General features: G+C 43.4%; 1 protein-coding gene across 2 annotated transcripts in view; it reads left to right on the top strand.

The window, feature by feature from the left end:
• stard13b (StAR related lipid transfer domain containing 13b) overlaps positions 1-26,209 on the top strand; it is a 126,567-nt gene that overhangs the window by 14,651 nt on the left and 85,707 nt on the right. For both annotated transcript variants that reach the window (XM_084322950.1, XM_084322949.1), the window contains exons 2-3: positions 19,368-19,511; positions 23,090-23,239. In XM_084322950.1, coding sequence (XP_084179076.1) covers positions 19,404-19,511; positions 23,090-23,239 — 258 coding nt within the window. In that variant the 5' untranslated portion in view covers positions 19,368-19,403. The remainder of the gene's footprint in view (positions 1-19,367; positions 19,512-23,089; positions 23,240-26,209) is intronic.

The following is a 26,209-nucleotide window of genomic DNA, read 5'->3' as shown; positions in this document are numbered from 1 at the left end:
TGCTATCATACAGAGCTATGGGTTCATAGTTCATATAGCAGTCCACACATATGTCTTCAATTACAGTTTTTTACGACTGCTTTGATGCATTTTGCACATCAGAGTTTCAATGTGCAAAACTCTTAACACAGAATGCTATACTGCTAATTTTGGGTTAAAAATGCAATATAGCATGCACAATTTTAATACCAGTGTCAAATCAGAGAATAGTATATGTGCAAAAGCTTATAACAGCACCAGAACATTAGATATTTCAAACAATTAAGTGAACAACTGAACCAAATTAGATTATATGTCCTGCAAAAATGTATCATAGTGTCAGCACAGTGGATATGTTCATCGTTGAAGTTTAATTATTGGTGCACTTTTCAAATACAACGGTCATTATCAAATAATGCGGTCAAACACAATATACTTGTTACCAAAATAGACTATGCAATTGTAATTTCCTCCTAACCCCTGTGATAGACTGCAGTATAGTGCGTGTGTTAGACAAACAAAATATATGATTACAGTATTTGAAGTTTAATCATTACAGTAAAGAAAAATACATACAGTAATGCTCTGTATTGTACAGTAAAAACAAAAACAGTTACAGTAAACAAACTATTGTAAAGAACAGTAAACAAAAAAGGGTTACTTGGTGCTTTTTCAATGTTCACCCAATAGTCGTGAGGCTGATTGATATTTTCGAAGACTCCGTCATCTATTACAGTAATACAGAATGCTATACTGCTCATTTTGGGTTCAAAATGTAATACAGCATGCAAAATTACTGTAAAATACCAGTGTCAAATCAGAGAATAGATTATGCAAAAGTTTACAGTATCACAGCACCAGAACAGTGGATATGTGCATCGTTGAAGTTTACTTATTGGTGCATTTTCAAAAACAACGGCCATTATCAAATACAGTAATGCGGTCAAACACAGAATACTTGTTACCCAAAGAGACTATGCAATGGTCATTTCCTCACAGTAACCCCTGTGATAGACTGCAGTATAGTGCTTGTGTTTTTATGAAAGATTATTTGATTATTTGAAGTTTAATTGTTAGTAAAGAAAAATACATACAGTAATGCTCTGTATTTTACAGTAAAAACAAAAACAGTTACAGTAAACAAATGTGTAAAAATTTAAACAAAAGAAAAATAAAAATAGAAAAAAGAAAAGAATACAATTCATGGTGCTCAAGCAGCATATTGCCTCTCCTCGGCATTTGGCCAAAGAATTTCATCGACGTCACATCTGACCGCCATGTCTACAAGTGCCCTCTCCTGTAAATTATACATATTGACTTACCGATTATCTCTTACTGTAAAAAATCGTATAATGGATGCCACCGTTGACCTGTTCAGGTTTGGCTGCACCACCCTGCCAGCTTCAGCCAGTGTTAGACCTCGGTTTACTGTATTACGTGGTCAACAATTGTGGTTATAATTTCATTTGAGACAGATGTTCTTCTGCCTCCTTGGCCACAACCCCGTCCATGACCCTGTCCTTCGTTGTGCAACCTCAGCTGCACCAACTTGCTCCATGTTGCTCCTTTCTTCAGGTTTATAAGCAACCTTTTATGTAGTGGTGAAGAGATTATCAATTGTATTGCAATGCTACTCACCTGGGCAAGGTTGTTGAAGGTAATGAGACATTACAAACACCTGTTGAATTGATTTAGTGATCTGCCTGTGTAGCAATAAGCAATTGAACATTGATGTAGTATTAGGTGGCTGTATTCTGAGACTGGAGCATATGATTTAGAGTTTGGCATTTTGTATTAAAAGTTTTGCACTTTATATGTAAGCATAGCATTTAGTATCTTAGAGTATGAGTTTTGAAAGTCAGTTTGGCTATTTGCATTTTGAGTTTTGCACATTGAAACTGATGAATGAATGAAAACTTTATTTAACAGATTGCAAAATGGGTACAATACAGTACGGCTCAATACATACAATTGTTAAGGGGATGCAGACCTGAGAAAGACGTTTGTCTTGTTTCCATCAGGGTCCCCCATTTTCAATTCATATAGACATTTAAGACATACACAACATACATGACATTTATGGCATAGGGACATATAGGTATTTAGTACTGATACATTTGTGACATAAGCGGTATTCAAATATACAGTACTGTTACCCCTAGATCCTGACAGAGTATATACATATGATGGGGAGGGGACTGTACATTAGGAGGGGGTGGGTGGGTGGGAGGGAAATATACATACGGCGGGGAGGGAATATATACATGCGGTGGGGAGGAGACTGTCTATTAGGAGGTGGTGGGGGTTTTGGGCATTTATGGTGGCCAGTTTCGAATTGCAGCCTCCCGTAGGTGCTCTTTAAGAGCGGTTTTGAATGTGGGCAGGGATTCACATTCCTTTACAGCTTTGGGTAGGGCGTTCCACATTGTTGTGGCATAATTGCGAAACGTGTTTAGTCCCTTGTTTGAGCCGAATCTGGGTTTAACATGATTTGTTGAGCTTCCTCTGGTGTAGTGGTTGTGGTATTCACTGACGTTTGGGAAGTATTTTGACATGTACATGGGCACCCCGGTCGTATAGTGTATCTTGTAGACCAGGCCCATTGCAAGTTGCTGTACTCTGTCGTCTACTCTAAGCCATCCTAGGTTGTCAAAGTGGGCAGGGGTGAGGTGGGTTCTGGGGTTCAGGTCAAGTAGTAGTCTGACCAGTTTGTTTTGTGATGTTTGTAATTTTGTTTTAAGCGCCTTTGAGGTGCTTTGGTACCATGAGGTGCACGCATAGTCATAGTACCCTTGAATGAGTGCTCCTGCCAGAGTCTTCAGGGTATTCTTGTTTACCAGAGAGGAGATCCGGTACAAGAATCTAGTTCGTTGGTTGACTTTTTTTATTACATTGGATGCCATTTTGTCACAGGAAAGATTTGCCTCTAGGATGGAACCCAGGTAGGTAATTTCGTCTTTCCTTGTGACAATATTGTCACCCACTGTAACTGAGAAGCCGTCGGTCTTGCTGAGTTTGTTATTTGAACCGAAGAGAATGGACTCTGTTTTGCCCATGTGTAATGATAGTTTGTTATCAGCGAGCCATTTGCAGATTTTGCCTAGTTCCGTGCTGAGGGTTTTTTCAACCTGCAACTTGTTCTTGTCAGAGACCAGCAGGGCTGAGTCGTCCGCAAACAGGAACAAGTTGCAGTCACAGGCTGACGACATGTCATTTGCATAAATTAGGAAGAGTAGCGGTCCTAGTATGCTTCCTTGTGGAACACCACAGCTCACTGTGAGGGGGGGGGGATAGAGTACCGTTTACCTCTATGTTTACCTCTGATGTGCAAAATGCGTCAAAGCAGTCGTAAAAAAACTGTAAAGCTTTCCCCTATTGCATAAGATTGTGCTCTTAGGCCCCGTCCACACGAACGCTGGGTTTAATGTAACCGTGATTGTATGTGCGCAGTTGCACTGTTCGGCCACACACAACCGGGGATTTGCTACACTGCAACCGCGGTCTTTTGAAACCGGTGGCCAGGGTGGAGTTGTGCGGTTTTGCAGTTGCGTGTGGGCATAGCAACCGAGGTTATTCCCAGTGTTTACAGCAGAGCTGTCGCAATTATTCCCCATGTTCACGGCAGACCGCGGGGTAGAGAGATTAGAGCAGAGCCAACTACACCAGTGTTTACAGCAGAGCTGTCCCAAGTAGCGTTATATGAAAATGATTGTAACAAACTTTTGTTCAAAACGTATCGTCTGTGTTGAAGAGTGTTGTGATCGACTGATGTCTGTTGACGCTCAGAGTAAACATGTAGCTGCAGCTAAACTAAACTCATGTGTTGTCAAGTTATTGTTATAACTTATAAGGAACCCAGTCCAGACTGCATCCCCTTAACAATTGTTTGTATTGAGCCGTATTGTATTGTACCCATTCTGCAATCTGTTAAATAACGTTTACATCCATTTCATATCGGTAACGTTACTTCTTCTTCTTCAGTTAATTAATGGCAGATCGCGACCCAACAGGAAGTTTAGTGAGCGTTCAGTCTTTTCTGATTGGTTGAAATGGCCTTCATGTCTGAACAACATCTGCTTTGGCATTGTATTACATTGTACTAAATGTATCGGTTGCTGGGTTCCAGCTCTGCCCGTGAGTACGCAGTTATACACGGTTGTCCACCTGTGTTCACCGTGTGGACGGAGTTTTATTTTTTCAAACTTCGGTCATATTAAATCCAAACTCTTGTGTGGACAGGGCCTTAAATGCATATCGATGACATGTTGCCTAGAATCCAATGCTTGCCGGTCAGTAGGAGTGTAAAAGAAAAAAATCTATGAATGTGGAAATCCAGCTGTGTCGATCTTTAAAATTGATAATAGGAATTAGGCGAATCTAAACGAGTGTGTTCATCTGTTTGGTTTGTTAAACATAAACACTAATAACTCGGTGTGAGGTTTTAATTGTCATATGTTCAATTATTACTGACTGAATCAGTCGGGCCACATTTTCATACCTATAAAAAAAAAAATCATTGATCAAATCTTTCTTTTTTTACGGATATAAATGTATCAAATCATGTTCAAAATGTACGCTTCTACACTTTGCTCTCTGTAGGATCTACATATGGAACACTGTCCGTGGTTCCCTAGCGTAGTGTAATTTATCCCGTTGTGGATGTCCTGGAGGATTTTTAAAGTCTTCCGAGAGGAAGCGTCCGAGGAACGATGACGAATGAGTGTGAGATCGAATAAGTGGGAGTTCTTGACTGCTAATATTGGACGTCAGGGACCTGTCAGAGGCTTCTTCAAGGACGGAGGCTCAAAAGAAAAAGCGATCATTTGTAGAACACGCACAGAGGTTGGAAAGTCTCTAGACGTCTCTAGAGGTATGGCTGGAAAGTATAGGAGTAGGACAGCGGTTCTCAATCTTTTTCACGTCAAAGACCCCGGAATCGTTACACGTAAGGCCGCCTAGACCCCCTTTTGATGGGACTGTCTCAGGGATCCCCATTTGGTTAGGGTGACCATATTTTGATTTCCAAAAAAGAGGACATGCCCCCCCAGCCTCGAGATACTTAATGATACTCACTCAGGCATGCGTTGCTCATGGGACGACTGGTTGCACTATGTTTTAATGACGCCGCGCGCGCGCTCCCGCGCATGCACATTGATGTTCCCTCGCATAGCACAGACTAAAGACAGTGCCTAATTGCCTCTACGAATGGAATGTAACACATTTCATTCACAAGTTTTGTGTGAATGTATCTGAGAACGTATTTGAACACACCTGACGACCGGCCATATTGTTATGCAAAGTAGTACTTAGCGAGTTGGCGCATCAGTCGGGTGCAGTGCATTCCTGTGTGCACGCGTGTGCACATCCGTGCATGTGCGTGCTTCTGCTCACAGACTGGTTGCACGGCGTGCAACCCCGTCCCATGAGCAACGCATGCCGATACTCAACGTTTACTCAAAGATGCATTATTGTTTTAATATATTTAAAGTATGCCTCCTCTCTATGGATATACAATTATTATTTATATTATTTTACTGTATATAACACAACACTATCTCTCTATAACCAAAGACACACCAAACCAAAGTTAACAATCAGCATGCTTGATGATTATGCCTAGAATTATCTGACAAATCTCAATGGCACAATAATTACTTAAAAATCAACCTGTAACAAAATAATAGCTCTCTTTTCAAGTCTTACTGGACAAAAATAAATAACAAAATATATGAAATAATAGAAAATATCTTTTTCAGACATCGTTTTTTTTTGCCATGTTTCAATGAGATATTATGCAATGGTTTCTGCTGTCTTATTTGGTGTATTTAACCTCGATTCATTTTGTTTGCATGCCACCCATCTTCCAGTCAAAGTACTATTATGATTGGGAATATTGTCACTGCTCCGTGGTTACTCCTGTTTGTAGAAACACCACAGTACTGGATTTGATTTGAGTGCTTCATGTGCAACATCAATCGAGTCGAGTGGGGCGCTATAACACATTGGCTTCGGATTTAGTGCGCGCACTAGTGAACTTTGCCTCCCATTTGTTCCGACGGGTAGGTACATTTGGAATTTCTTCTGCAGTTCATCTGTAAAAGTACATTCTTTGGCATTGTGAATGTGAGCTGCGCTCCACTCTGTCCCCTCTTCCTCTGTTTGTGTGTGAGTGTAGTTGTAGAGCCGCCCACAAAGCTTCTCAGGGATTACGTCACACACGCAACAGATTACCGTAGTATTCTGTGCAATGCGCCAGTCAATTTAAGTATATGCAAACGGTCCGTGAAAGCCGGACATTTTCATGCATTTATAAACCCCCCCCGGACGGCCCGGACAGGGCGTGAAAAGAGGACATGTCCGGCCAAAAGAGGACGTTTGGTCACCCTACATTTGGTGAGACTTTTGTTGTTATATGTGACTTCAGAATTCTATAGCTGAGATACCAGTGAAGAAAGTGAAACACATCACCAGAATAGTCACTCTTATATATTTGATCATTGACCTTTAACCTCTTGTGAATGAAATAGTGAAATTAAACTATTCCCAATTTCTTCAGGGGACCCCCCTGGAACTTCCTCAAGGATCCCTGGGGGTCCACGGACAAAGGATGTGTTGGATTTTATTTACTACTGTGCTGCCGGGTGTAACTTTATAGATCACCAGTTGTTACCAGTGGTAGCCTGGGTTTGTCCAGTGTGACCGCTCTACCTCCTGAGCCACTGTTCACTGCCCCCAGGGTGGTGGCTCAAGCCCTCCCCCCCTCACCCGCATCCTCTTCACATAATAATAATAATAATAATAATAATAATAATAATAATAATAATAATAATAATAATAATAATAATAATAATATTATTAATAACAACTTTATTTATATAGCACCTTTCATACAGGGATTGCAGCTTAAAGTGCTTCACAGCAAATAGCATAAAATGAACATAGACATACAATTAGCATACAGTTGACAAAATAAAAGCAATTCTTAAAGTGCAGACATAAGAATAGGCATAAAATAGACAATAAAAGTAGTGCAATGTAGAAAGTGCAGACATAAGAATAGGCATAAAATAGACAATAAAAGTAGTGAAATGTAGAAAGTGCAGACATAAGAATAGGCATAAAATAAGTATACAATAGACAGGATAAAAGTAAAGTAGCTCTCATTCACAGTACACTAATGTATTTAAATGTTATCCATATTAAAAGGCCAAGGTCAATAGATATGTTTTTAGCTTACTTTAAAAAAAATACTTAGTGAGCTTGCCTCCCTAGGTATTGTGTTCCGCAGCTTTGGTGCGTAACTAGCAAAGGCTGCATCCTCAATCTACTTCTGGCTATTGTTAGGAACCTTTAGTAAACAAGTGGTCAGGGCCGTTTCTAGCTTTTTGGGGGCCCTATGTGAAATATTGTTTGGGGGCCCCTATGGTGGATTGATTGATTGATTGATTGATTGATAACTTTATTAACAGATTGCAGAATGGGTACAGTACAGTACAGCTCAATACATACAATTGTTAAGGGGATGCAGACCAGAGAAAGACTTTCGTCTTGTTTACATCAGGGTCCCCCATTTTCAATTCATCATCAAAGGGATTCCAAACCCTTTTGGGTGGGCATGCATTTAACATTTAAATGCATCAATCTGGTGAGGAACAGAGGCTAGATCAGTGAAAAAAACATATATCAGCAATGACATACAATTATAATAAATAGGAAACACTGGGGCTCCCCTACATCAAGAAACTCCTGAAAACTTTCAGGATTTACCAAATCTGCATTATAACATCTCCAAATTGCACATAAATGAGACAGATACTGCATTTTCCTTAAATTTCTGACTTACAATATTGAAATTTAAATGGAGCTATTTAAGATAAAGTTAAAGTTAAATAAAGTTTAAAAATGCAAAAAAAAAATGGTCAGTAAGCTACTTATGTATTTTTTCTTTTTTATAAAGAAACGCCCACTTGCGGTCATAAGCAATAGCCTATCGGTAAACAATTTTAAGCTGATGATTTGTTACATCCCTACAGGATATATATACAGTGTATTGAGTGAATACATTTTTTTTTATAATATATTTTTCTTTTCTTTTATGGCATTTTAGGGGGCCCCCTGGTGGCTTCGGGGGCCCTATGCAACCGCATAGTCCACATATGGCAAGAAACGGGCCTGATAGTCTCTATTGGACTTACTTTTTCACGAACAGACGGCACCATTCCCTCGTACACAGCTGCTGTAAGGATCAACTGAAGGGCTTAGGTGAACAGACAATATGCCACAAGAGCAATCATACGCATATTGGAGCTCAAATACATTCAGCTTGGTGGGGAGTCAGCCCACTTTGATTTTCCACACACTCTTGTGCAGCAGCCTATTGTAGTGGTGGGATATTATCATAGCACTAGAGTCACACTATTGTAATATTGTGATATTACGATATATTGTGATTTATATATATTTTTCAACTGCAAATGATGTCCCTAACAGAAAACGTTGTCAACATCTGCAATAAAAAAAAAATTATATATATATATCATCTGTTTTATTTAATAAGATAATGTTTTTAGTCTGTTCACATCACACCACTCAATCATTATTATTGCTGGAAAATGTGAGTGTCAAGCTAAATATATACAGTTCGACTGTTCGAGAGAGCAGTCGCAATTGTCCGTCCCGCGTCACTTGTTTTTCTTGTTTTTTGTTTCTTGTTTTCTCGGATCCAGAGCATTGCTGGCGTCAACTTGTGACTGCCGCTTCTGTCCGTATCTGTGTAACTGTATTCCAGCCCTGTTACCCGTTTCCCCCACGTCCATTCCTTGTACTTTATTTGTTATTTTGTTTTTTCTACCGTCTACCAGTGGCGGCTGGCCACTGGGGGCGCTCGGGCGCCGACCCCCCTGTTAAAAGAGAGAGAAGGAAATTTTTGTTTTGTTTTATAGCCCTATAAATAATATAAACATGTTTAAAATGAATAATATTTACTCATTTTAAGTATGTTTGTGTTTCCAATGCACAATATACCGTTAATATATCAAATAAAAAATTATCGTTTTCCTGAACAGGAAGTGACTCACTGCGCATATAGCCGCATTTCTCCCTAGCCGTATTTCTCGCCCGGGCTAGACGCAATAGCGCTCTGAGTGCGTCATCGCTGTATCCATCGCAGCCAATCAGTGCGTAACGCGCTGTGCGTTGAAATATGATGTATTATGTTGGAAGCCGGGCGCGATTTGAAGCGGTCTAGGCAAGCAGCCTTAGCAGTTTTTTTTATTTCCGTAGCCGCATTTCGCGGAGACGCTCTCTGATTGGCCGACGCGGCGACAACAGTACTTTTCCGTAGCCGCATTTTGCAGAAGTGGATGGTAGATCGCCAGGTAGTTTACCGGATGTTCGATGCTGTGTGTTGTGATGCAGTCTCGAGTCTGGACAGTGGGCAGTGGAATATACATCGACAACAGTCTGGGGGACAGTCAGTGGACATACACTTTATTAAGCCCTCCGGCTGGACCACGTTTCAATTAAACAAAGTGAGTTAATTCTTTTTCTCTCTCTCTCTCTCTCTCTCTCTTAGCCACTCAGCTAACGCTAGCCGCTGTTAGCCACTCAGCCACTCTCTCTCTCTCTCTCTCTCTCTCTCTCTCTCTCTCTCTCTCTCTCAGCCACTCAGCTAACGCTTCTCTCTCTCTCTCTCTCTCTCTCTCTCTCTCTCTCTCTCTCTCTCTCTCTCTCTCTCTCTCCTCTCTCTAACTAACTAACTAACGTGATTCTCTCTCTCTCGCTCTCTCTCTCTCTCTCTCTCTCTTTGATTGATTGATTGAAAACTTTATTAACAGATTGCAGAATGGGTACAATACAGTACAGCTCAATACACACAATTGTTAAGGGGATGCAGACCAGAGAAAGACTTTCGTCTTGTTTACATCAGGGTCCCCCATTTTCAATTCATCAGTTCACTCTCTCTCTCTCTCTCTCTCTCTCTCTCTCTCTCTCTCTCTCTCTCTCTCTCTCTCTCTCTCTCTCTCTCTCTCTCTCTCTCTCTCAGCCACTCAGCTAACGCTTCTCTCTCTCTCTCTCTCTCTCTCTCTCTCTCTCTCTCTCTCTCTCTCTCTCTCTCTCTCTCTCTCTCTCTAACTAACTAACGTGATTCTCTCTCTCTCTCGCTCTCTCTCTCTCTCTCTGCGTGTGTTTGGAGACGGAACGAGTTTGTTTCTAACTTTTCTATTTATATATTGTGTTTCAAGTTGTGAATTAGACTGTACTTTATTTGACTGGTTGTGTGTTGTTGGTGGTTTGGTAGTGTTGTGGGGAGTCAGTGTTTGCTTGGTCAGCTGTCCGCTGCCAGTGACATGCCAATGCGTGGTACATGTTTGCAAAATGTTTGGTATAGCGCCCCCCATTGAGAAGAATGTACCGGCCGCCACTGCCGTCTACGCTGCTTGTTTCCCCCGTCCTCTCCTGCGCCCGTCCTGACTCTCTACAAACATTTCACGTCCTCACTTTCCCCCCTGCTCTGTGGACCTGCCGACTGTACTCCCACCGTTCCCACCATCACTACAAACCCCGCCACTGGAAAACAAACTCCCGGATCTACACATTTTCTCCCCGACAAAACATTACCGGTCCTCCGGACCGGTCCTGTGTGTGTCCCTCCATCTGCTCCTGGCTGTTTGCTGTCGGCTAAACCAGCCACCCGCCGCTGGCACTGCCTGCCTGGCCATGCTGTCCTACTACTCCCTTCCCGCGAGGGCGACACCACTCCCTCGCGCTGGTTTGCGGGTTCCCATCTCCTCGGCTGAGTGTCGGCGATACTCCACTACTGCCCTCACTCTCCTCTTGGTCTTGGCTGTTAGTATGGCGCGGTCAGGTTGGCCTGCTACGCAGGCTTGGTCTGGAGCCGGCTACTACACGCTGCACCAAAACAACAACACACTCTCTCCCAGTGTCCAGCTGCAGCTCCGGAGTGCTCCCATTGTCCAGCTGCAGCCCCGGAGTGATCCGCTCAAGATGCTACTCCAACTCTCCGCCCTCCAGCTACTACCAATTTTTAACCCACTCCTGCTCCTATCCTACACCCAACTTGGACTCCTGCTTCTCCTACCGTTTTCCCCTTGGATTCTCACTCCCCCCCCTCCCCCCATTTTTCACTGCCCCCCCCCCACCCCCCCGCCGCCTCTCATATACTCCTGCTGATCTTCACTCATTCAACAACAATTACCGTCTCCCTGCTGCCACTGCCACTGCTGCCAGAAACGCTGGCATTCACTGTCGCCGTCACAACATCCACAGAGGCCCCCGCCTAAATCGAAACCGGACTCTCCACCTCCCTGGCGGCTTATACATCCCCTCTTCCTGGACTACCTCTCGCCCCTCTGCCACCCCCACCCGCCGCACCGCTAACCTCGATAACCTTCGCTCCTTCCTCCCTGCTCCCCCATCCATCTCCCTTGCTCTCCTCAACACTCGTTCTCTCTCAAACAAATCACCTCTGATTTATGAATTACTACTGGACAACAACCTCCTCCTCACTGAAACCTGGCAACAGCCCTTGGACTTCTACTCCCTCAACCAAGCTACCCCCCCCAAACTACAGCTTCATCGCCAAGCCCCGCCTCTCTGGCCGAGGGGGGGGTCTTGCCGTTTTCCACAAACTCTCCCTATCCATCACTGAACTGCACCTAAACCTCCCTCCCATGCTATCCTTTGAATACCTTGCCTTCTCCCTCCCCAACTCTATCACTGCACTACTCCTCTACCGCCCTCCAAAGCCTCATCCCTCTTTTCTAACTGAACTTTCTGATCTCCTGACCATAGCCTCCACTCTCTCCACCCGCCTCCTACTTACCGTTGACCTCAACATCCATGTTGACCAACCTAACTCAAACCTCACTCCTGACTTCCTCTCCCTCCTTGACTGTTTTAGCCTCACCCAGCACATCAACTTTCCCACCCACAACAAAGGCCACACACTCAACCTTGTTTGCTCTGCCTCCCTACCCATATCCAATCCTCACCCCATCCCATTCCCACTATCTGACCACTACTGCATCCTTTTCGCTGCTCCCCTTCCCCCACCCCACCACTCCAATAAACGCACCATCTCTTTCCGTAACATAAAATCCATTGACCCTCTCACACTGTCTCAGTCAATATCCTCTGCCTTTCCCCCTGACTCCGCCCCCTCTAACCCCGACGACTATGCCCTCCTCCTCAACTACTCTCTCTGACTCCCTCGACTCACTGGCACCCCTGAAAACCATCACTGTCTCATTCACCACCTCCTCCCCCTGGTACACTCCGGAACTCCGCTCACCACCTCACCATCCACGCCGACCTCCACAAACAGCACGTCTCCTCCTACCGTGATGCACTCCAAGCTGCCAAATCTGCCCACTACTCCACCATTATCAACAGCAGCAACCGCAACCCCCGGACCCTCTTCTCCACTGTCAAGATACTCCTACAACCCCCGGACAATAACTCACTCTTCTCCCCTGACCTCTGCAACTCGTTTCTCCTCTTCTTCAATAATAAAATATCTCTAATCAACAGCTCACTGACTGCCCGCATCGCCAATTCCCCCACCCTCGCCCCCCCCACTATCATTTTCCCCCCACCTGACTCCATCCCTCCCACCCCTTTTACTGCCTTCGCCCCAGTCGACTCCTCCTTCATCATGGACCTCATGACCACCTCCAAGACCACTACCTGCTCCCTTGACCCCCTACCCACTACTCTCACCAAAGCCTGCCTCCCTGCTCTCATCCCCCACCTCACCGCCCTTTTCAACCAGTCACTATCCCTAGGCCACGTCCCCTCCCGCTGTCACCCCTGTCCTCAAAAAACCCACTCTTGACCCATCCAACCTCTCCCACTACCGCCCCATATCCAATCTTCCTTTTTTCTCTAAAACACTGGAACGCATTGCTGCCTCCCAACTCCACTCCCATCTCCAGTCCAACATCCTCTATGAACCCCTTCAGTCTGGCTTCCGTCCCGCTCACAGCACCGAAACTGCACTGGTTAAAGTCATCAATGACCTCCTCATCTCCGCTGACTCCGGTGCCCTCAACATCCTGATCCTACTCGATCTCAGTGCAGCCTTTGACACAGTGTGTCACTCCATCCTCCTCCAAAGGCTGCACCAACTGGGTGTTGAGGGCACAGCACTTGGCTGGTTCTCCTCCTACCTCACAGACAGACACCAATTCATCTCCCTCTCCGGCCACACCTCCTCCCCCTCCCCAGTCACACAGGGGGTCCCCCAAGGCTCAGTCCTTGGCCCCCTGCTCTTCATCTGCTACATTCTCCCCCTTGGTCACATCATCCGTAAATACCACCTCAACTTCCACTGCTACGCTGATGACACCCAAATTTACATCAGTACACAATCCCCGCACAGCCCACCCCTCAGTCACATCGAATCCTGCATTACCGAACTCCAAACTTGGATGACTCACAACTTCCTCAAATTGAACAGTGACAAGACTGAACTTCTCATTATTGGCACCAAAACCACCCTCACCAGATCCGGACCCATCACACTCACCATCAACGACTCCACCATCACCCCCTCCCCCCTAGTCCGAAACCTTGGTGTCCTTATTGACCCCACCCTCTCATTTGACCCCCACATCCGCTCCATCGTAAAAATATCCTACTTTCACCTCCGCAACATTGCAAAAATCCGTCACTGCCTCTCCCCCCCCTGCTGCTGAATCCCTCATTCACGCCTTCATCTCCTCCCGCCTGGACTATTGCAACTCCCTCCTCACTGGTATCACCTCCCGCTCCTTCCATATACTGCAAATGGTCCAAAATTCAGCCGCCCGCCTCCTCACCAACACCCGGTCCCGCGAACACATCACTCCTGTCCTCCACTCCCTCCACTGGCTCCCGATCAAACACTGCATAAACTTTAAAACACTACTCCTCACCTTCAAAGCCCTCCACAGCCTGGCCCCCCCCTACCTGACTGATCTCCTTCTTCCCTACCGCCACACCCGTTCCCTCCGGTCCTCCTCCACTGCCTCCCTCACTGTCCCGACATCCAAGCTTAAAAACGTTGGAGATCGGGCCTTCTCTCGTACTGCACCCCGACTCTGGAACTCCCTCCCCCAGTCCATCAGAGACTCCCCTACACTCTCCACCTTCAAAGCTCGCCTCAAAACCCACCTGTTCTCCCTTGCCTTCAACCCCCCCCCCCCACCCATAACCCCCCCCCCCCCCCCCCCCTCCAACCTGATTGATGTCTGTCTCCAGTCTTTTTGTGCTATCATGCTGTCTTCCCTGTTCCCCCCATGGTCTCATGTTCCTTTTGTTTTTGTTTCTTTGTTTTTGTTTCTTTGCTTTTGTTTCTTTGTTTTTACTTTTGCTCCCGACTATTGTCAGCGACTTCGGGTTATTGAGAAGCGCTATATAAATTAAATGAATTATTATTATTATTATTATATATATATAAAACTAAAAGAAGAATACCTTCAAAAGAAGGGACCGCACACTCCTCAGGACTGGTTTTGCTTTTTTATTGCACAACGTGTTTCACTTCTGCTTCCTCAGGTGCTATATATATTGCGATTATCGCTGTGTCTATTCCCCCCCCCCAAACCCTAGTGTATTGTTACCAAGGAAGAAGATATTGAATAGTGTAGGTGTAAGCGCATAACCCTGTCCTACCCCAGTGTCTACTCCAGAGGGCTCAAAGTAACGCCGGCCACTGTTTCTTTGGCCTTCATTCCCTATTGGAACTGACACATGATGTCGCTCACAAACCTCAACAGGAGAAGCTTCCGAAGGAGTTCATGATGCACCGTGTCAAAAAGCTTAGTGAACACAGAGGATTTGCCCCGTGATCCCATCCTGGCATATGGTGACGATCACGTCCACTCTGCTGCTTCTTCCACAAGCCGCCCTGGGATTAAGGGAGAAGGTCTGGGGGCGTGTAGCCTTTTTACAACGCATCCGGGTTTTCGGCGCTCTGATTGGCCAGGTCATGTGACATGTGCGCGCCCAATAGCGTGTTTGCCCATTTCCGCGTCGAAAAGCCTGCAAACTACCTGCCGTTCTATTGCCATGCTCTAAGACAAACTCTAACCTTAACCAACTTCGAAATTAGTGCCTAAGCTTAACCGTCGAAAGAACTTGCCGTCACGCTCTAAGACAAACTCTAACCTTAACCAACTTCGAAGAGTGCCTAAGCTTAACCAGTGTAGAAACTTGCCGTCCCACGATTGGCGCTCATGTCACATGACCTGGCCAATCAGAGCGCAAAACGGGAACCCGGAAACGGCGATGCGTTGTAAAAAGGCTTCAAGCGGTCTGGGGTGATGCTGTTGATGAGTCTGAGTGTGATCTTCTGCAGGACTTAGTCTGCAACTGACGGGACTGATACCCCCCCCCCCCCCCCCCCCCCCCCCCCCACACACACACACACACACACACACACACACACACACACACACACACACACACACACACACACACAGATTGATTGATTGATTGATTGATTGATTGATTGATTGAAAACTTTATTAACAGATTGCAGAATGGGTACAATACATCCCCCATTTTCAATTCATCAAGGCATTTATGACATACATGACAGAGTACAGCAACTTGTAATGGGCCTGGTCTACAAGATACACTACACCATTAAGATACCCATGTACATGTCGAAATACTTCCCAAAGGTCAGTGAATTCCATAACCACAACACCAGAGGGAGTTCCACAAACCAGATTCAACCCAGATTCGGCTCAAACAAGGGACTAAACACGTTTCGCATTTATGCAACAATGTAGAACACCCTACCCACAGCCATACAGTACTGTTTCATCCAGACATTTATGACATACAAGATATACAAATATACAGTACTGTTTAAGAGAAAGAGATCATAAAAAGAATATATATACATTCGAGGGGGAATAAACTGTACGTTGGGTGGGGGGGGGGGGGGGCAGTTTACCAGGGCCAGTTTCGAATTGCTGCACCCGTAGATGCTCTTTGAGAGCGGTTTTGAAGGAGGGTAGGGATTCAAAAAAAAATTACGGCTGTGGGTAGGGTGCAAGGCTGTCCCCGAAGCCTGTTTTTGGGATTCGAACTTCGTCAGGGTTTTGCGAACGGACGTTCGAACCTTTGTTTTTAATTAAGAAATTTAAATAAAATTTAAATAAAATTTAATTTTTTTTTTTTTTTTTTTTTTTTAATATACTCAAACTAAATCCGCAATTTGAATAAAGTGATTAGTTGAGCCCCAGCCCAACTAAATCAATTAAATCAACTTTTTAATGAATATAACTCATCAGTTTCTTTTAATACTATAATATTAGTGTAGCCTAATCTTTATCTGCAACTGTGAAGAAAAACCCCATTGGTTTAAACAGAATGAATAGAAATATATATATATATTCTTTTTTTATTAAAAATAAAAAATTTGAATGTTGATTTAGAATTTGAATGCCAACGTAACGAACAAAGGTTCGAACATTCGAACGTTTGGGCTCAGCCCTAGTAGTGTGTTCCACATTGTTGCATAATTGCGAAACGTGTTTAGTCCCTTGTTTGAGCCGAATCTGGTTTGTGGAACTCCCTCTGGTGTTGTGGTCAGGGAATTCACTGACCTTTGGGAAGTATTTCGACATGTACATGGGTATCTTAGTGGTGTTGTGTATCTTGTAGACCAGGCCCATTGCAAGTTGCTGTACAAGTTGTCGTCTACTCTAAGCCATCCTAGGTTGTCAAAATGGGCAGGGGTGAGGTGGGTTTTAGGAGTAAGGTCAAGCAGTAGTCTGACCAGTTTGTTTTGTGATGTTTGTAGTCTTGTTTTTAGTGCCTTTGGTGTGCTTTGGTACCATGAGGTGCAAGCATAGTTGTAGTACCCTTGAATGAGTGCTCCTGTTAGAGTCTTCAAGGTATTTTTGTATACCAGAGAGGAGATCCGGTACAAGAATCTTGTTTGTTGGTTGATTTTATTTTATTATTATTATAATTTTTTAACCTTCTCTTTCTCCTATTTTTCTCAGATTTTCTCCCCGTCCCAATTTAGTCGTTGTGCCAATTCCCCCCCCCCCCTACCTGGTTGTTGTACGCATGTTCTCCCACGAGTCGGTACAAGGGTGTCCTGATGTCGAACGCATGCTTCCTCCGAGACGTGCGCCGTCAAGCCAGTGACGCTCTTTTCACTTGGCAGCAAGGACTCTCATTGGTGGAGTGTAACGCGTGGGAGGGCAAGCTATCTCCACCAAGTCCTGCCCCTGCTTAGCAAGCGCCGAGACCTGACCTGTAGGCGTCGCTGTCCACAACGCCAGATTCCCACCCGCCAGCTTTCCCACCCCCTAATACTGCCAATTGTATTAGTATGAACGGCCAGCCAAGCTGGTAGCAACGTCGAGAGCTGGGCTCGAACCCAGCGTTTCCTGCGTTGGTGACGAGCGCAATCTCCGCTACGCCACCTGACCGCCCTGTTGGTTGACTTTTTTGATTACTTTGGTTGCCATTTTGTCACAGGAAAGATTTGCCTCTAGGATGGAACCCAGGTAGGTAATTTCATCTTTCATTGTGACAATATTGTCACCCACTGTAACAGAGAAGCTGTTGGCCTTGCTGAGTTTGTTATTTGATCCCGAAGATCAAACTTCAAAGGGGCTTCCTGGCCATTTATGAGCTTTAACCTCTAGGACTCTGTTTTACCTAGGTGTAGTGATAGTTTGTTATCAGCGAGCCAGGTGCAGATTCTGCCGAGTTCATAGCTCTTCTCTCTCTGCCCCTGGACCTTGCTGGTACCCGGCTGTATACAGTATGTACCGCTATGCTTTGCTCGCTTTCATATCACAGCCGGGCAAATGAACATAGAGTGAAATGAACTTTAGATATCCCGGGTGACGGTATGTCATGTCATTTTATTTTACTTACTCTGAAGCATTTTATATTAACTGAACATAAAATCTGGGCCACTTATTTGTCAAACACTCACCCGAAGTTGTTGAAATGGTCCAACTTCTCGAAATTTCAACATAGTCTGTTTACTGCCATGATGACTTGAGTTGAATGCTACTTATAGTGAAAATAAAAAAATTCTTTTAATCAAGATGTCAGCGCCCAGTAAACAGAGTTGAAATTTCGAGAAGTTATACCATTTCAACAACTTCAGGGTAAGTGTTTGACAAATAAATGGCCTGGATTTTATGTTTTAGGTAATATAAAATGCTTCTGAGTAAGGAAAATGAAATGAAACAACGTACAGTCGTTCCAGGAGATCAGAAGTTAATTTCAGTTTATGTTCATGGCTGTGATATGAAGCGAGCAAAGTGTAGCGGTACATATACAGCCGGGAAAACAGCAACCCCTCTACCCTCCTATAATGAACCACGCTAAAATATTGATTTATGACTCGGTGACTAAGGGGCTTCCTGGCCATTTATGAGCTTTAACCTCTAGGTCTTCAAACCCAGATCATGTCTCTCTGTGTGTGTGAATGCTCTATTTATATACATCAAGTGTGGTGGCAGGGAATTCCATCATGCTCCGCGTGGCAGACATGCCTGCTGCCCTCTTCATATGCTCCTGCACCCTGGGAGGTGTCTGGGCGTATCACATTTCCATCTGTGACAGCCGTGTGTGTGTGTGTTGCTGTTGTGGTGGTGTTGGGACGTTTACGAGATGCCTTACGAGATAGTCTTTGAACTCTTGTTGAATTCTGGGACGTGCAATGAATCAACAGATGCTGTTGACTTGCTGACTTCTTCAAAATTCGCCTATCGGGGAATACAGACTCAAGTCCTGGTTGAGAAATACCAAGAGACAATGTACTGTATGATGGTTACATATTAACCTGATGTTGCCCGAGACTTGTTTCTATTGAGAATAGTTTTTATTCTATCACAGATTTGATCACACTCCTATATGCAGAGATGTCTCTACGACTGTACGCCACAGCGAGAGCAAAAATATATGAAGAAAAAAAAACGAACCCTAACTAACCTTACTGTCATGCACTTATATACCTAATATACTAACCTACACTGTAGCACTCAACACTTTGATGAACATTGTTTGATTGATTGATTGATTGATTGAAAACTTTATTAACAGATTGCAGAATGGGTACAGTACAGTACAGCTCAATACATACAATTGTTAAGGAGATGCAGACCAGAGAAAGACTTTCGTCTTGTTTACATCAGGGTCCCCCATTGTTACTCAGCTGATAGAGTTGTACCCTTCCTGCTGACTTGTAGGTCGCTTTGGATTAATGTAAATGAGTTAGAAAGAAAATGTGGCTATAACGTTGTATTGGGCGTATATAATACAGAGTATCACTAATAATAACCACTTTTGTATGAAATATATTTCTGCGTCTGTCTCAATGATACGTTGTTTGTTCACAGGAGTCTCCTCAGGTTCTGTCCCCCTGGTCGGCATCTATGACCCAGCTGATGAGGAAACTGGACCAGCTCAATCTAGACATAGAGGAGGCTCTGAGTGCCAGCTCCTCCCCTTCTCACACACCCAGCACCACCCGCAAGAACCAGGTAAGAGCACATTCTCACAGTCATTTAGCAGGATACCATCACTCTTGGTATTCAAGCTGATAGAATCACTGCATTAATGGAAAGAGTTAAAGTCTTATCAGTCATTTTTTCCTAAGCACCACTGGGGATCTGGTGCAGTAAAGTGTTAATGGTTAAATCATTAATAGGATTAGTAGATGAATACCCAGTTCTTTATTTGTTTGATTTTGGCGTGTACATGCTGGTACGTGTCATACAGGTAATATTCATACTGGTTTAAATAAACAATTGTATATTTCCCATCCTTGCTGAGCAATATTTTTGTGCAAAAGGAATTAGAGGCCTGTCCCATATAGTTCAGTGATTGAAGCGAATAAAAGCCCATACTATTAATTTAAGTTTTATGGTAAACAAAACTAAACTAAACTAAATAAAACTAAACTAAACTAAATAAAACTAAACTAAACTAAACTAAACTAAATAAAAAACTAAAACTAAACTAAACTAAGAATGAGCTCAAATCCGGGGAATTTGGGAAAGCACAGATAATGAGGTGGACATGAATATTTTTCTTACACAGATATTATTATTATTATCCAGATGATCATTATTTTTTTTTATGTTATGATGTCCATTCAGGGAACAAAATTAACTTTTTGGCTTACCAGCCAAGGTGGCTGGTAGATTAAAAAACTACCAGCCAGGCAGATTTTTTACCAGCCAAAAATTTGAAATCGCCATGTGCAATTATTATTACTATATACAGGACTCTACGCTAACCTTTTTCCCAGGGAGCACATGTGCTCCTAAATTAAAAAAAATTAGGAGCACAAAGAAATTTTTAAAGCACAGTGAAAATCTTTCAAGTAACAGTTTATTAACAAAATATTTATTACATGCATATTATACTGTGCGTGTGCATACTAAGGGACAAACATCTGTGCAAATAGCACATACCACCAAAATCACACATTAGCCGTAAAGGATATCGGTTGTCAAGCTGCTTTTGTATAGCTACTGAGCTATATACTATAGCTACTGTCCATCAATATCTTCCTTTTGAATGAAATAGGAGAGAGAGTGAGACACACACACACACACAGAGACACAGAGAGAGACAGAGATTCTCAGCCCCCCCTTCCCTCACTATGCCTTTGAGCGTTCCCAGTGATTAGCGTTAGCAGTGGTTAGCTTAGTTGAAGTACTCAGTTAGCAGATAACATTATAGTAGTTAATGTTTTTAGCGCAACATGGGTATACAGGACTGGCGAGGATGCAAAGCATGTTAGACAATTGGAACCGCTGCTCGCAGAGTTTTCGTTGCACATAGAAGCAGACTCGAGATGAGTTGTTACAGAGCTGATCCACGCTGCTCCGTGTCTATTATGAAATGACAATTGCGCAGTTGACACGCCCACTACGCAAGACGATTACTCGCACACTGTGCTCCTAAATGATTTTTTCGCACAAATCAATTTTTAAATTTTAAATAAATGCGAGTGAAATGCTCGCACTGTATAGCTCTGATAGAATACTCTAATATGCTCATATAGCTCCCAATTTTTTTTACACGCCAGAGTGGCTGAGTAGCCTCTGTAATTTACCAGCCAAAGAGTAAATCTACACGCCATTGGCGTTTGGCTGGTGCTTATTTTGTTCCCTGGGTCCATTGATGCAGTGTGCTCCGTCTAAGCACCACCATTGTATTGGACATTGGACCCACCAATTTTGGGAAAGTTGCGTCAAAAGAGGCTCACAATTCTCTTCTATCTCGGCTGCTCCGTGACCAGAAAGGTCTCCCCTACATTTTCAAAAGCGTGGAGAAAGCTTGTCTCAAGCTTGTCTTACCTCATCATCATCCATTATGCATGTCATGTGCTCACCTTTGGAGACCTATTTCAGAACCACAACCCGAGATGCACAGCACGCTCCCCGCCTCTCCTCTCCTATTACTTACAGCCTTCACTGACGCCAATTCCAGGAATATGATTTATAGATATCATTAACTGTTCAAAAGTTGTCATGAGTTGTCATGGGTTGTCCTCGTATGACGAATAGGAATGCAGTTACTGGTAACTCGCAGGCGTTTGTGGAGACAAGTACAGATTGAGGAGGTAAAAATATATATATTCATAATTATATGCCCATATGAAATCAATTTGATGCTTATGAATATTTGGTTAGAAAATACATTTTCTGAACATTTAATCTAATGTTCATTTGTTCAATCTGTTCCCATCTTGTATTGTACAATAATTGTTTGGAGAAAGAAAAATACCATGCCCACTTCCGGTCTTCTATCCAAATACAGATACAGATACAGATCATTTAGTTGGTTGAACAGATACAGATACAGATACAAATACAGATTATGACATCTCTTCACACCCCTAAACAAAATTAAACTAAACTAAACTAAAATAACTCAAATAAAATAAACTAAACTACTAAACTAATCTAAATCTTTATTTTCACAACACATTTCACATGAGTTTGTGATCCATTACTTATCTCCATCCAACATTATTTTCTGTTGATACAGGCATGTGAATGCCAGCATTCTACTAACCGTCGGTGCATAATGGAAAATGTACACATTCCTTCCTGCTGCATACTTGGTCATGCTTTTTAAACTCTGATAATCAATTTACTGTGCTCTGTGCAAGCCTCGCAAGGGAAATCCCAATAGATTATTAGGACCTTCAAACAACAGGTGTCTAACATGATTGTATGTCTAAACGGGTGTTTAAGGAAGCACATGAACATTAAACATAGTTGCACATAAACTCTGCAGACTCAGTCAGAAAGAAAAAAAGAAATAAGGCCCATAATCCAAGGTTTGAGGAGGAATACGATTGATCTGTCATGACTCATACTAGGCATAACTGAGTCTGTGACTTGATGTTATGGCATGTAGACGGATAGCTGTCTGTGACACTGCAGGCTTTGTCAGTCAGTTTTTTTTTAGCGTGCCTCATATGGCGTCCATTTTATGATGCAAGTCTCTTAGATGTGATACTGGAGTCTGCAGTGCTGTAGCCCAGTCTGGTCTGAAAGGCGAAGGGGGGAGACAGACAGCCATTGTGCTGGGAGGTTGCAACGGGGACCATGTAACTCTGTTCCTAAAAAAAAAAAGGCTCCTCTCATGGTGGCATGTATCATGACATACCCCACTAGAGTTAGCATTTGGGAACAAAAGTGCTCTTTTGGGTCCATATGTATGAATCACACAGAGGGGCTGTTGTGTGGAAGTGGGATGTTTGTATGATTTGGTCCATTAGGAATGGTTGAGAGAGTGGTACATGCCTCCCAGGCATCTGCATAAGCATCCTAGGCATTCACTATTACTGGCTTTAACTAATGATAGGCAGAGCGGGTTAGACAAGACATATTTACTGGGATATTTGACAAGGTCCTAATCTTTGTCCTCTCAAAGGACGATCTACACATACAGGCTCCCTTTGTCAGTCTCTGGTCAAGCCGGTCAAGCTTCTTGTTTTCTTTTCCCGTGGCCACCATAGAGGCATCCCGTCCCCAGATAGAGACAGACAGAGAGACGGATCCCAGTTGTTGATTGTTGTTCTGCACTGTCGTTGCAGTGCGGTGCCGTTTCGAGGACCTCCGTAAACCAATCGCTCAACAGCCAAGCCCTCCGAAGACCAGACAGAGAAGAATGCCCGAGCCAAGATAGGTCCTCCGCTCCTCGCAGCACATCCACTGGGACAAGGGCGAGAACCAAAAAGACCATGGTAAGCTCCTCTGAGACTTTGAGCTTCTCTATGTTTCCCTCAGTCCTTCTTGTTGTGTGACCGGGTTTCAGTGAAGTCGTACTAGAGAACATCAAAACATGCAGCTTACATCTCCTCCTTCAGACTAAGAACTGCTCAGTACATTACCGAATGAATCAATTTCTGAAGGCACGTCCTTATAGCCTCTGGCTTTTTTATTTATATTTCTTTGGTGGTGAGGGTGGGGTGGGAGCTGCTTTGACCTGCTAGAAACTAGCTTCCTGCACAACAAAAAGTATTTTCTAAGTTTCTGCTCATTAATTCAAACGTGATTCCTGTTTCTGCCAGATAATTTTACATAACAATAAAAAAAAATTGATTTGACACTGACTGGATATCACCCAACCAATCAGAGAATCTTAACTGTTGAACAATCCTTGTCTGCTTTTTCCCCACATGAGTTTGCCTGTTTCTGAAAGTGTTTTGCTCAAACTCAAAACTCAATGGCTAATTACCAGCAAGTCTGGGCAGCTCCTCAAAGGAAAGAAAAGCAATACCAGATATTTAATATTTGCGTATTAGGAACTTCAGATTAATAGCTTTCAGGGAAGCTGCTTGGGTGAAAGAGGGGTCAGTATTCATTCCAGTTTGGCCTCATAACATGTTCAAGAAATGGTGATGTCTTTTTAATACATAATACATATATTATGAATTAATATATGATAATGATCCTGCTACCAATCGTATTAATTTTAACCAGCATAATTAATTCCCAGTTAGGATTAGTGACCTCTCTCTGTGTTTAGGTAGTAATCATCTACATAACAATTTCTCCTGAGAGGGCCACTGAAACATGGAGGTTACCTTCCATCCGGCAGCTCTAGCATGCTGCTACCTGGGCAAATATTTTAGGTTTGCATTAGAAGTAAAGTCAGCTCAGGTGTTCTCAAACACGATCATGTTCTGCTGAGAGTGAATTACGGTATGAGCAGGGTCAGGGTTGAGCATCTCTATGAGAAACTATCTTAATTGTAACAATCCAATCAGTTCCAGTATGCTGTCCAGTTTCATTGTGCTGACAGTGGTTTACCTAGTCATGGGCCAGATGTGATGTTTTTTGTTGTTGTTTCTCTGCAGTGAGGAAATTAAGTAGTACTGGAATCACACTGAAGTGGTGGTAAACATCCCTTTGAGAGAGACAATGAATGCATTTTATTTGTATAGCGCTTTTCTAAACAAAGTTACAAAGTGCTTTACAGACATGTTAAAAACAGCAAACAAGAAGATAGATACCAGTTTCCTCTATGTGCATTCAGTAGAAAGTTATCTGGCTGCATGTTAGCTTAGCACAGTGCTTCTCAAACTTTTTCTGTCAGGCCCCCCTTTGGCGGACCAAAATATTTTGGGCCCCCCCCCCCTCGCCACAACAAAATAGTCATGAAATGGGCCATGTTTAAATTTATAACTTCTGTCAAAACCTCATTCAGCTCAGGGCTAAGCTGTCTTGACGCTGGCGCCTCTCTGTGAATTTACAGTGCGTCCATTGCGCGTTTGGCGAGACCCCCTTGATGAGCGCCTGTAGCCCCCTCCTTTTCCCTGCCATGGCCTGCGCACCGTCAGAGCAAAAGCCCACACAGTTCTCCCATTTCAGTCCATGTTCTGTCAGGTAACTGTCAATCATTTTGAAGAGCTCATCAGCTGTCGCTCTGTTTTTGACATATTTGCAAAACAGCAGATCTTCACTCAGTGACTGGGAATTTACAAAGCGAACATAGGAAATAAGCAAACAGTCTTTATTGCTGTCAGTCTTTGACAAGGCAACACGCATGTCATCCTCAAGGCTCAACTTGGCCACTTGGCAACACCTTAACTGCTGCATCATGAGATACTTGGTACTCAGCGCCACACTCTGAAACTAGCTCTCCAGGTGGTATCAGATGAGATTTCAATGAGTTCCTCCTAGAGTTTGGATGGAGATGTGTCAGGAAGTGTCTCAATGTTGTCTGTAAATTTTTTTTTTATCCAGAGTAACTTGGTAATCCTTTTCTGTGTTTTATTAAATAATGATTTTCAGATTTTGAGAAATGGTCAAACTTATCCAAATATGGTATTTTCATGGAGAACAGTGCAGCTGCAACAGATAGCACTTTAGTGATCATTTTCTGTAATCCAATTTTTTTTTTTACTTTTTTTAATCTCAAGGCCCCCCCTGTCATGCCTCTGCGCCCCCCCTGGGGGGCGCGCCCCACACTTTGAGAAACACTGCCTTAGCACAATGAATGGAAGCGGACATGGCCGGTTAGCCTTCAGGAGAGGTGTTAGTTGGACAATGCCTAGGCTAAACGGCTATGTCTGCTTCCATTCATTGTGCTAAGCTAGGCTAACATGCAGCCAGATAGCTTTCTACTGAACGCACAGAGAGGAAACTGGTATCTATCTTCTTGTCTCTCTCTGGAGAAGATGATTAGCTAATTTCCCAAAATGTTGGCGTGTTGCTTTTAAGTAAAAGTAGAAATACCAAAAATAGACTCACAGTATACTGGCAAAAGTGTAAGTTCTCCATTCCAAATTCTACTCATAAAGGTATTTTATATAATGCACTTAGGTATCAAAAGAAAAAGTACAAATTCTATATTATAATCTTGTTTTAAATGCTTGGGGGAACGTTCAGTTCTAATGTCTGAATAGTATTACCGCAGGGTAATAACAGGGTTGTACTTTTTGAAAGTCCATTGTTTTTGTTGACAGAATTGGCTATGGGGCGACAATAATATAGTCATGAGGCATGGTTTCTACCTTGAGCCCTTAATCGGCGTGGTTTATTATTTACAATGGTTCATAGTACAGCAGCACATGAGGTCTCCTCTCCGTGAGAGGTAGATGGGGAAGAGATAGAGGGGGAGGAGACATCTCCTTAAATACCCTCCACCTGGCGGTAGCATTAGCGGCTCCGCCTATAGCGCCCTCTAGTGGAAACAGTTATGTACAGTC

The sequence above is a fragment of the Notolepis coatsorum genome, assembly GCF_963971535.1.
Source record: "Notolepis coatsorum genome assembly, chromosome: 1".
Lineage (NCBI taxonomy): Eukaryota > Metazoa > Chordata > Actinopteri > Aulopiformes > Paralepididae > Notolepis > Notolepis coatsorum.
This window is presented reverse-complemented; position numbering and strand designations above follow the sequence as displayed.